The sequence below is a fragment of the Heterocephalus glaber genome, unplaced genomic scaffold (genome assembly GCF_053883595.1).
Source record: "Heterocephalus glaber isolate CG9 unplaced genomic scaffold, H.glaber_assembly_v1.0 deba00001479, whole genome shotgun sequence".
Taxonomy (NCBI): domain Eukaryota; kingdom Metazoa; phylum Chordata; class Mammalia; order Rodentia; family Bathyergidae; genus Heterocephalus; species Heterocephalus glaber.
Genome location: NW_028258316.1, coordinates 7,732,095 through 7,744,217, shown reverse-complemented (window position 1 = coordinate 7,744,217; position 12,123 = coordinate 7,732,095). Strand labels below are relative to the sequence as shown.

General features: G+C 58.2%; 1 protein-coding gene and 1 long non-coding RNA gene across 12 annotated transcripts in view; one reads left to right on the top strand and one right to left on the bottom strand.

Annotated features, from left to right (window-relative positions):
- Nucleotides 1–12,123, bottom strand: part of Sh2d3c (SH2 domain containing 3C) — a 28,965-nt gene that overhangs the window by 2,536 nt on the left and 14,306 nt on the right. For all 11 annotated transcript variants that reach the window (XM_004849309.4, XM_004849310.4, XM_021261999.2 and 8 more), the window contains 6 exons: nucleotides 8,647–8,775; nucleotides 7,785–8,230; nucleotides 6,113–6,237; nucleotides 3,513–4,054; nucleotides 1,767–1,882; nucleotides 871–1,042 (listed from right to left, as the gene is read on the bottom strand). In XM_004849309.4, the coding sequence (XP_004849366.1) occupies nucleotides 871–1,042; nucleotides 1,767–1,882; nucleotides 3,513–4,054; nucleotides 6,113–6,237; nucleotides 7,785–8,230; nucleotides 8,647–8,775 (1,530 nt within the window). The remainder of the gene's footprint in view (nucleotides 1–870; nucleotides 1,043–1,766; nucleotides 1,883–3,512; nucleotides 4,055–6,112; nucleotides 6,238–7,784; nucleotides 8,231–8,646; nucleotides 8,776–12,123) is intronic.
- On the top strand, nucleotides 1,921–2,736 carry LOC147826072 (uncharacterized). The gene is made up of 2 exons (XR_015439841.1): nucleotides 1,921–2,284; nucleotides 2,542–2,736. It is a non-coding gene; the product is annotated as an uncharacterized LOC147826072 (long non-coding RNA).

The following is a 12,123-nucleotide window of genomic DNA, read 5'->3' as shown; positions in this document are numbered from 1 at the left end:
TTGCTATCTAGTTCTGGTGGTCTTCAACTTACTATGTAGCCCAGGGTGGCCTCAAACTCCAGATGATCCAGGTTGGCCTTGAACTCTGCAATCCTCCTGCCTCAGCCTCCCAAGTGCTGGTAAATATTTAGTGTAAAGCCAGGCATGATGGCACATGTCTGTTATCCCAACACTGGAGAGGCTGAGGCAGGAGGATTGCAGAGTTCAAGGCCAACCTGGGCTACACAGTGTGTTCAAGGCCAGCCAGAGCTACTTAGTGAGACTATCTCAAAAAACAAACAAAAACTGGGCCGAGGATTTAGCTCAGTGGTTTCCGCCGCCTGCTGCACAAGCGCAAGGACCCAAGTTTGATCCCTGGTACCCCCCCCAAATAATAATAATAATAAAATAAAAAACAAATAAAAACTTAAGAGTGTAGCTCCCAGCACAAAGTTATAGCCATTTTGTGTGTATTTGTCCTCTTTGATTAATCCCAGCACCTCATGTGTGCTAAGCAAACGCTCTGATCGATATCCCCAGCCCTTTCTATTTTTCATTTTGAGCGAAGGTCTGGCTAAATCGCCCAGGCTGGCCTCCAATTCGTCATCCTCCCGCCTCAGCCTAGGGAGAGGCTGGGGTTACAGGCATGTGCTACCACCCCCAGCTACGTGTACTTTTTGAACTCATATAACGCCCTTTAAAAGTGAGGAAACTGAGGCCCAGAGAAAGGGAAGAGCTTGGTCTTGTCGGCAGGGACGAACTCGGTCGGTTCTTCCTGTTACCCTTTCACCAGTGATGCCTAGAAGTTTACAGAGCCTTTCCTCTTTTTACACAGGCGGTCCGAAGGACCACGCCCCCTCTTCCGGGCGGTCTCTGAGGACCCCTTAGTACCTGGGCCATATCCAGGGCGCCCATGACGGCGGCAAAGCTGAACATGTTGCCCATGGTCCCCCGCAGCTCGGCGGCCAGCTGGATGGTCTTGTGTAGCAGCGCCGCGCGCTCCTCCGCAGAGCCGGTGCAGCCTAGGATATCCACTGCCAGCATAATGGACATGGTATGGAACCTGTCGGAGAGGGTGGGTCAGGGGCGTGGCCAAGGCCGGGGCGGGGCCTTGCCGCTGCAAGTCACAGGGCACCGAGGGGCGGAGCGCAGAGCCGAAGTGAGAAGGTGCAGAGTCCCTTGCATTGGGGGGGTAGCCAGGATGAGGGAAAGCGTGGCTAGGGGCTTCTGATTGGTCAGTATAAGTGAGGGGCAGGAGCAGGGCGGCGCCAGGTGGTGGGGCTTGTGATTGATGAGTGGAATTCACTGAGCAGAGTTCTTTTAAGAATGAATGGAAAAAAAAAAAGAATGAATGAAGAGGGGCCGGAGATTTAGCTTAGTGGCGCCGCGCCTGCCTGGCAAGCGCAAGGTCCTGAGTTCGATTCTGATACCGAAAAAAAAAAAGTTAAAAAAAAAGAATAAACCTAGGATCGAGGATTTAGCTCAGTGGTTCCACCGCCTGCCTCGCAAGAGGAAGGTGCCTGTTACCCGCCAAAAAATTTTTTTTAAAAAAATAGGTTAGAAATGATGGGCGGGGCAAGGGTGTTGGGCAGGGGATGCAAACGGAGCATCCAGAGATAAAACCTTCAGCCTTTGGGAAAGCAGGAATGCGATTGGCCATCTGGATGGGAGGCGTGGCCAGAGCTCCGGGGGCGGGGAGCCGAGAGTCCCCCTGGCCAAGGGCCACCGCCAAAGGCGCGAGGCAGCTCCGAGTCCCTGCGAGCTCCCTGGGCCGGCGCTGGCCTTACCTCTCCAGCAGGTCTAGTCGGAGCTGCCGGCCATGGGGGAGGGTGAGCAGCTCCATGCCCCAGCGGACTCCCATTAGGGTCTGCATCTCCTTGGTAACGCCCAGTATCCTAGCAACCTGCAAGGACGCCCAGAGGGCTGATTAATTTCCTGTCAGGGCTGGCCCGAGCCTTCTGGGAGAGCTCTAAGAGGGTAGCCCGGCTGGGAGGCGGGTTTGAATCCCAGCCCTACTCGCTAACCTTGGGACACGGGGCAAGAGAGTCTACCTTTCTGAGTGGGCCTCAGTTTCACCATCTGTGAAATGGGAGATAAATGGGAACATGCTCAGGGTTCCTAATGTGTTAAATGTTCAGCCACGGTTAAGAACTGGGACCCTGTATTCTAGAGGCCAGCCTGACGCCAAGGAAGAAGGGGCTTGCGGAAGGTCACCTGGGTTCCTCCTACCCGCCCAGCCCCTTCACGGAACAACGTCTCGGCCTCTGTTCTTCTCGCTTCCTGAGCTCTGAGGCCTGGTAACTAGGTAATCAGTTCGTCCCAGCCCACGGAGGCAGAAACGGGCTCAGAGAGAATTGGTGTCCTTAGCTGACCAAAGAGACTTGCTACCGACCAGAGGTCGCCGCCTTTACGATTGAGGGGCAGAGAGTCTTTTGCGGGTTCTTCCACAAGGGGGCGTGGGGGCCGGGAGTCGGGCTTTGTGGGGCTGGACCCGCGGGTGACTTTCGTCAGTGTCCCCAAGTGCAGGAGAGAATGAGACACGCACGCACGCCTGCGTTTCAGGTTGCCCAACTCCAGGGCCAAACCGACATCCGGAGGAAGCGAGACCGTCTGGTACTCAAGACGTTTTGGTACTCGAAAGTGAACCCAGCGCGCTGAGCTCCATCCAACAGCCCCGGCCCTTTGTAATTCGAGAGTCTCTCTAAGTGGCCCAGACTGGCTTCAACCTTCCTGGGAATACAGGAGTGGAACACCTCACCCGGAGTGGGTTTTTTCTTTTTATTAATATTTTTGAAATAGGGCCTCACTATGTAGCTCAGGCTGGTCTCAAACTCCTGCTGATCCTCCTGCCTCAGCCTCCCAAGTGCTGGGATTACAGGTGTGCATCACCATTCCGGAGTTTCTTTCTTTCTTCCTTCCTTCCTTCCTTCCTTCCTTCCTTTCTTTCTTTCTTTCTTTCTTTCTTTCTTTCTTTCTTTCTTTCTTTCTTTCTTTCTTTCTTTCTTTCTTTCTTTCTTTCTTTCTTTCTTTCTTTCTTTCTTTCTTTCTTTCTTTCTTTCTTTCTTTCTTTCTTTCTTTCTTTCTTTCTTTCTTTCTTTCTTTCTTTCTTTCTTTCTTTCTTTCTTTCTTAAAAGAAGCCAGGTGTGATGGTGCACTCTTGTCATCCCAGCATTGAGAGAATGCGGCAGGAGGTTCCAGCACAGTCTGGGCAACTCACCAATTAACTGAGACCTTGTCTCAAAATAAAGGGCCGGGGATTTAGCTCAGTGGTCCCACCGCCTGCCTCAAAAGCACAAGGACCCGAGTTCAATCCCCGGTACCAAAAAAATAAATAAAATAAAAATATTTGGATGGTGCTGAGTGCAAAGACCCTAGGTTCAGCCCCTCCCCAGCACCGCTAAATGGAATAAAAGGAGAAGACACAATGAGCGGCCGAGTCACAGGGCAGCGAAGGACAGCCAGGATCCTGGACTCCAGCCCCTCCCCACCTTGACTCCTGTCCCAAAGCCGCTGTGGGGCACAGCAGCTCTTACCAGGCAGTCGACCTTAGTGACGTGCCGGGCCAGCGTGTGGGCGTCCACCTCGGCCAGCAGCTCCTTCACCTTGCGCAGCAGGCTCACCTCCAGTGGCCGGTTCTCCTTGGGGATCAGCAGCGACTGGAAGGTGGTGGGGTTGAAGGAGGAGGTGGCTTCCATGACGGGCGCAGTGAAGCCCTTGCCCCTGTCCCCTTCGGGGCCCCCGCCTTCCGACAGTTCCTTCAGCCTCTCCCCGTAGCTCCGAGCTTGGCGGCTAGAGGGTTCCACCGCGGCCCACTCCAGGCTGGTGCGCGCGGGAGGCTGCAGCTGGCAGTAGTGGCCAGAGTCCTGGTCGCTGTAGCTGCTGAGTGACGGAGACGGGGAGGCCTTGCCGAGACTGTGATTGGGGCTGGCGTGAGGGGCCTTGTCCGACTCCCGGAGGGGCTTTGGGGCACTTCCGGGACACAGCTGGGGCTCACTGGAGCGGCGGGCGACGGGAGAGGGAGAGGCGGGGAGCCCATCGGCGGAGGGGGCTGTAGGGGTGGCGTGGACACGGGTGACTGCGGGGAGGAGACAGAGGACCGGTCACCGCGGCGCCCAACAGTGGGGCCCCTGGTCCCCGCTCGCCACTAGGGTGATGCCCACCTCCCGAGTGGTTGGAGACCAGCCTTCCCGACTCTCTGAGGGCCTTGGCCCCTGCCCTGAGCTAGCTGCTGCACCGCGGGAGCCCGGCCGCCGGGCGGGACTGTTCCAGTGGGGGAGCAGCAGTGATTTGTGCAGGTCTGCCCAGAGCTGGCGACTTACTGGAGGCAACACCAGTGAACAAGACTAAAGGTACCGGCACAAGCCAGAGGTGAGGTTGCCCACCTGCGATCCCAGCACTCCGGGAGGCGGAGGCAAGAGGCCTGCAAGTTCGAGCCCAGGCTGGGCAACTTAGTGACTAAGCCAGGCCCTGTCTCAAAATGAAAATAAAAATCATCTGGGGATGTAGGCCAGGGAGAAGGCCCTGGGCTCAATCCCCAGGACGACAAAACGAAACTGGAACTGGAGCTGGGAGGCATTGAGCTCTTACTGCCCACAAAGTCTTCTCTGAACATTGACCATTTACCTCTCCCTGCATCCGGGGAAGGAAGTGCTTTTTTGGTCGTTCTTCTATAGAGGAGAAAGCTGAAGCTCAGCATCTCAGGGACCAGCCCAAGGTCACCCAGCCTGCCAGTGGTAGGGCTAGGATTTAAGTCTCGACCTCTGGGCTACTTGACTCTGGTGTATTACTTGGAGATTGTCCCATAAATCATTTCTGGTAAGGAGTTTTATTTTGTTTTGTTTGTTTCTTTTGTTTTGTTGAGACAGGGTCTCACTATGTAGCCCAGGCTGGGCTTGAACTCTTTTCAATCCTCCTGCCTCAGCCTCTAGAATACTGGGATTACAGGCGTGCGCCACCACGCCAAGTTGGTAAAGAGTTTTTGGGGGGTTTTTTGGTACCGGGGATCAAACTCAGGTCCTTGCGCTTGAGCAGCAGGCGTCAAAATCACTGAGCTAAATCCCCGGCCCTGGTAAAGAGTTTTAACTTTCACACTTGAATGTATTGTTTGGAAGGTAAGTTCGTAGCTATGACAAAGTTGATGGCTTGTGTTTAGGGCGGGACTTGTGGTGAGCCATAGAGACAGCAACCCTCCAACAGAGCACCTTGAAGCCCAGGAAAAGCTTCTGCTGGGAGTCATGTGCTGCCCACATGACTTTACCTGCCTCATGGACAAAACAGCCAAATGAAAAACAAAAACAAAAACAAAATATAGCCAATTGAAAAGTCTTTTTTTTTTTTAAACCAGCAATGAACTGGGGCATGTTTCTATGGAGTGAAAGTGGAAACTTTCTGTGTATTTATAAGAAAGCACAGCTGGGCATGGTGGTGCATGCCTGTAATCCCAGCACTTTGGAGGCTGAGGCAGGAGGATTGCAAATTCAAGCCCAGCATGGGCAACCTAGCCTAACCCTTCCCGACTCAAAAAATAAGGATATAACTCAGTGGGAGAGAGCCCCTGGGTTTGATTTCTAGTACCACCAAAAAAAGAAAAAAGAAAAAAGAAAAGTAAGCACAGTTCTTTGTATTTTGCAACGTTAACTCAGCTGTAAACTTTAAACTGCTCAAAAAAAAAATCTATTAAAAAACAAAAAGCATGGGCCAGGGATTTAGCTCAGTGGTTCCGGCGCCCGCCTTGCAAGCGAAAGGTCCCAAGTTCAATTCCCGGTACCAAAAAACAAACAAACAAACAAACAAACAAAAAAGCAAAGCATGGCCAACCTGTTTGGAGCCAGGATTGCAACCAGCAATAGATACACTAAGTCAGGCCAAAGCCATGGGGACTGGGTCAGTGGAGCTGAGCCATGGTGTGTAAGTGCCCATCACAGCACTGAGACTTAGGGCTCATGTGTAGCCCAGGGTAGCCTTGAATTCAATGGCGATCCTCCTGCTTCAGCCTCCCAGTGCTGGAACTACAGGTGTTCGCCACCACGAGCGGCCTTTTCAGAGTGAATTCTTACAGGCTGCTGCTCTCAGAAAAGAGGCAGAAACAGCCAACCAGAAGCCAAGGTCCCTGCCCACCTGCGCCCCGCCGTACCTGTGCTGTAGGCGGGGGAGCTGGGGCTCTCGGAGATGGGGGAGAGGGGCGAGTGCAGGTCCGGGATCTGGTCCATACTGAGGGCGCAGTTGCGGATGGAGTCCCGGGAGTGGGGCAGGGATGCGCTGTGGACAGATGTTCTCGTGAGCAGGAGCCCAGAGTCCCGGGCCTCAGCCCCTCTCTGACACCCCCACCTGTGTCCCCTGAACCTCACAGGCAGAAAAGGCCTGGAGATTCAGACTCTCAATGGACAGAACAAAAACAGAAGCCTCGAGGAAGGGCTGGGCCCAGTGGGCACAGTGGTCACCAGCCAGCACTGCCAGCCTCTGCTCCACGCACAGGGCTCGGAATCAGTGTTGCCTGTTATCCTGCTCTCTCTGTCCTGACCCAGCATCCCCCTCACACACCCCAGACCAGCCTAAGAGCACAAGGCTTGGGGACCCCCACTGAGCCGAGGCCCCTCAGTCCCCTTGCTGTCTCTCCTGGCCCCAGGAGGAGGATAGGCAGGGACAGACAGACAAAAACTCTGCTACCCAAATTGCCTTTGTGTGAGTTCACAATTGCACCCATTCTCAGGGTAGACACGGCACCTCACTACTTCCCTCAACATCATAAGTAGAGGGCAAGATGGATTTTAGCTCCCTCCACTGTCCTTGGGATGAGGACAAAGAGGATTTGTGCAGTCCACAATCTGCACAACTGTTCCTTCCTGGGAATCCTGGCCAGAGGAACCTTGGAGAACTATCTGGGGAGAGGGCTAGCAGGAAGGAGGAGACACTGGGGAAGCCAGGGCAGTCAATCTGGTCCCTCTTGCCTGCTCCCACACACTGCCTGCCTCAAGCACATGTGTCCTGTGGATCCTAGGACCACATGCTCACTGGCTCCAAACCACAGGTCAAGTGGCTGCTGCCCGCAGGAATCCACCATTAGTTCTTTGGCTGACAGCATCCAATCAGACCTGGGGAGGGTGGTGTAGGCCCACCTAGATGCTGGTGACAACGGGCTGTGACCTCTTTGCAAACAGCCTGGGAAGCCACAGAAATAGGGCCAGTCTATTAGGGGAAATTAGACTGGAATCCACAAAGCTGGGTTCAAATCTGCATACTACCACTTGCTAGCAATCGGCTTCCCCTTCCAAGCCCATCTTTTCCTCTGTAAATGGGGGTACAGCCAGCGGGCTTGGGGTGGGAACTGACCAGACCGGGCCTGGATGGCACCCAGCACAGGGCCAGGCACAGTGGGGCCTTTGTCTAGGGGCAACAGTGTCATTACAATGTTACCATGAAGCTTCCAGTCCCTAAGCAGTGGTTTCCACCCTGCAGAGCCCTCTGCTCTACTGCATGCCTGGGCCTGGCTGGCAGCGGGTGGCACCAAGACCAGGGCCTCTGGTTCAGGACAGCACTCGGGCTCCCCCTCTGCGATGAAGGGCTGCTGGAGTGAGGGGGGACACATGGAGGTGCGGGGTGGGGAGGGACAGGGCCAGGGGCACCCAGCCAGCAAGTGCCACACCTGTCCCCAACCTCCAAACACCTGACACAATGCTCCCCTGTCCCCTGCACACTGAGTGTCACGGAGAGAGTGACCAGCTGTGTGGGCTGGGTCCCCTCCCCCAGCACGCTCATCACAGAGTCCCCCATTGCACTGCAAGGCCCCATATGGGGTCCCAGCTGACCTGGTGGGGCAGCCATCGCCGAGAGTGACCTTGTCAGCGGTGAGCCCATCTGTCATGGTGACGCTGCGCCGCTTCATGTGGCTGCCCTTGGTCCCTGTGGGGCTGGCGGCCTTACCACCGGCCGGGCCCAGGCCGTAGCTGGCTTCGAGGTAGCGCAGCGGGAAGGTGCGGTTGACCGGGCAGTAGATGATGGCACCGCTCTGCTCTGACACGGCTTTGCGGCTGCCCACGTGGTAGCGCACCAGGGCGGGCACGTGGTCGAAGCTCTCCTGCTCGAACAGGTACTGGATGTGGGTGTAGCTCTCGCCCGCCTTCACCACCACCTTGTTGATCTTGAAGTGCAGGGCCTGGTTGCGCCAGCGGCACGTGAGCACATAGTCACCCAGGCTGGTGAGCGAGTCCCGGATGAGAAAGTCACCGTTGCGCTGCACCAGGGTCTCTGAGACCTGCAGGAGGCATGTGTGGGTCAGGGACATGGGGACTCGGGACCAGCAAGGGACACCACAACCAGACCCAGGATGGGGGCAGTGAACAGTGACAGTGTGAATGAAAGGAGTAAGTGCAGGTTGGAGTTGGTAAAAGTGATAAGAGCAAAGCCAAGGTTCACCAAGCTCACAGGGGCCGGACGTCACATTAGCACTTTCCCTGCCTTCTCCCACTTCATTCCTGACAACCCTTTGGTAGGTACTGAGTCTCCTCTGCTTCACAGACTGGACACTGAGGTTCAGAGAGAGGGAGTCAGCCCAGTCCGGGCCTCAGCCCAGACCACTCGGGTTGTGCCTGCCTGGCCACAGTCAGAGGCCCTCTGCTAGCTGAAGCCAGAGCCCGGGTAGCCAAGGTGTGGGCAGCGGGGTGCGCTCACCTCTCGGGGGATTCGGCCATGGTACCAGGCATGGCTTCGGAGGTCCGTGCTGCTGAGTTTCAGCTCTTCCTCCAGCTCCTTATGCAGTTTCTCTGGAGAGGAGTCCAGGATGTACTTCTCCTTGGAGAACTGGGTGGGAGAGGTAAGAGTTGGCAGCCGATTCAAAGCTGCTCTTCCTTTTCTCACAACTTCCCACTGCACCGAGGACCCCTCCTCTCCCCAAATTCAGGAACTGTCACTCTCGGGTGCCCGAAAAGTCCTCACTAATGAGTGCCAGACCCAGCTGGAGCAAAGCAATCTCCATTAATGCCACTAAACCAGGCCTGCCACATTCCACATCCTGGATTAGATGCTGGAGTGGATGCACTGATACATAAACCAAGCTGTGTCCTCAAGGAAGGGCTTAAGGAAGAAGCAGGGCCCAGGCAGCTTCTTCCGAGCCGCCTGCGGTCAGCACCACGGTACTGGACAGCGGCAAAGAGCCGCGTGGCTTTTAGGACAGCGACTCCACCTGGGCAAAGTGGAGAAGTCTGGGAAGCCTTCCCGGAGGAGATGGCCAGCAGGCCATGGGCACCAGCGACACCAAACTGATCCTGAAGTGGGAGCGGAGAGGATTTCCACGGGTGTATGTGGGAGAGGAAGCAGCAGATACTGAAGGCCAAGGCAAGGACCGGCGGAGAGCTGGGTGGACAGCACAGTCTGGGAGAGCAAGTTGTACAGAGGAGGATAGGGAAGCAGCCATCCACAGGCACAGGGGACCCTGCGGACATCTCCATTTGCAATTCTGAAGGTCCCTCCGCCTTGCCTCTCAAGCAACCCTTGCCAGTCGGGGAAACTGCAGCCCAGCGGAGAGGCCCAGCATCATTCTTGAGAAAAGCCCAGGGCGCTGCCCTCCCACCCACCTGGGGTCGGACGTCAGAGCCCACCCAGCCAGGAGCCCTGAGGCCAGGAGGAAGGGAGCCCTGCTGCCAGGTGCACCCCACAGAGACCCCAGCCCAGCCCTCTGGGGCCACGTGAACTGCTGGCCTCCACTTCCTCCTCGGTAAGATGGGTGCAGCGAGAGCTGCCTCACTGACTGGCCAGGGCCACTGCAGAGCCTTCGCTCTGCCCCACAGACATCTTTCACCGCGAGGACAGGGGACATTCCTGCCTCCCCCAGCTCCAGCCCCCGGTCCGGGCTGCTCCAGGATGGGCGGACTCCAGAGCTGGCCAAGTGAGAGGAGCAGAACAGGACAGCCTCCCCCTGCACACCTTGCTCCCCAAAGCCCTAGTGTCCTGCACCCACTCCCTGGCTCCTCAGGTTCCCTTCCCGGCCCCCCGGCTCCCACACCACCGGGGGCTCCCTGATCGACACTGCTTCCCAACACTGATCCCCAGCTCAGGAACAGCTAGGCCCTCTCACTCCACACCTTTGCTCTGGTTCTGTGTGGCTGCTGAGGCCCTAAGGTGACTGGGATGGTCCTCTGCCCCAGGGGAGCCCATCCAGGTACCCACAATCAACCCTGAGTCTTATGAATGCTCAGAGGTGCACGGTGAGTCCCTCGTCCCATTGGGGCAGAGTTGGGGTGCCTTCCCAGAGAAGGTGGTGTTGCCACTGAGGCTGAAGGGCCCTGGGGAAGCCAGCAGAAGGAGGCAGGGGAGAGGCAGGTGGGAGGAGAGCAGTACAGTTGGGGCCCTCAGGGCAAAGCCAAGGGCTGGGGCCATAGGCACCAAGGGCAGGAGCGGCTGGGCTTCAGGGGTGCCCTGGGGAGTTGGGAGTCACCTGGAAGCCACAGCTGAGCCACGGCAGGAAGGCTCAGGGCTGGGACAGGTTTGCTGGGTGTGGAAAGCACCCAGGGTCTTCAGCAATGGCAGGGTGGGGTGCGGGGTGGGGAGAGGGAGGAAGAAGGGGAGTTCAGTGGCTGTTAATGAGGTGAGGGAAGAGGCCATGATTCAGGTTAAAATTCTGGGAGGACAAGGGGATACTGCTGCAGTGGGCAAGGCTGGGAGGGGCAGTTTGCCAGTGCACCCATGAAAACGTGGCCTGCGAGGAGCCGGCATGCTCTGGGGACAGACGGTGGTGCGGGCGGCTTGCGTGGGTGCTCAGGGAAGGCTGACCTAGCAGAAGCCGGTACCTGAGGAGGGGCAGGGAGACCCAGGGCTGGGCTGAGCTGAGGTTCTGGCCTTGATAAGCCCTCACCCTTCCCCAAGGCTCCCTATTTTTGGGGATCCCTGAGCCCCTCCCTCTCAAGCTCAAGGGCTCACTCCAGCCTAGGCCTCCCTTCTACCACGCCCGATGCTGTAGAGGGAGGCACAGGGCAAAGGGGAACCAGAGCCCAGGCTTCCCGGGTCCCCCTAGACAAACAGCGTCCACCTGAACTCCCCCAGTTGCACGGCTGAAGCTGGAGGGACAAGCGGGCACCGATGGAGAGGAAGCTGTGTGCAGGCAAACCTGGCCCCAAGACTCTGCCACTGTGTGACCTTCAAGCAGTCACTGCCCCTCTCTGGGCCTGGATAGCCTGAGCTCCTCTTCCCACCCTCATTAGTGGGTGCAGAGTTTGGGAGGGATCAACTTGGTCCTCCACACGCCTGAGGGTGGGCAGCCCTAGGGGACCTGTGCCCTTCTCCTCACCCTCAAACTGGGGGTCCCCGGCTCCTAAGAGTTGGGGGGGGGGTTACGAATGCAGCATCCCGGCGCTCCACGCATTGCTATTGGCTAGAGATGATCTCACCGCCTCCCGGCCTGCGCGCGCCTGATTGGCCGGCGCGGATGCTGCGCTCCTGGCGGCGCGGCCGTCATTCAGGCGGGCTGGGAGCGTGTGTGAGCCCGGGGCAGCGCTGGGTGACGCTCCCGGCGTCTCCTGGGGCTCGAGAGGCAGAGCGCGGAGACCCCGGGTCGGGGTCTTAACCCCTTCCCACCAGCCGGCGCCCGGGCACCCCCTCGGGCTCCCGCAGGTATCCCGACCCCGGGCCGAGCCGTCCCCGAGGATGCTCTGCAGAGAGGCGGGGTCCGGGTCCTCCCCTCCACCCCCTTCCGTTTAACCCTCTCGCCGCCGCGGCCGCCCCTGCGCTGCCCGCCGGCCGGGCTGGGGACCTGCGCCCCGAGCACCCCCAGGGCCACCTGGGGAGCAGCAGGGTGGCGGGCGCGCTGGCCCCAGCTCAGGCATCCCGCAGCACCCGCGGCGTCCTGCCCCCCACTTCGGACCCCAGCCCGGTGCCCCGGTACAATGGGGAGCCAGGTGGCGGGGGTCAGCCCAGAGCCCCAGTGCCGGCCGCAGGACGCAGGACCTCCGGGCGCCCGCGCCCAGACCCGCTCCTCCCGCGGGGGAGGAAGCACCGGCAGCGCCCGCAGCGTGGAGTCTCGGGGCGCTCGGCACCTGCACCCCGCGGGGCGCCCCGAGGTGAGGCCGGAGACCCCGCCCCCTCCCGCGCCGCCCCCTGTCCGGCCCCTCGGGCTGCGGCTCCCGGCCCCGGCGAACCGGTGCCCATCCGGCAGGG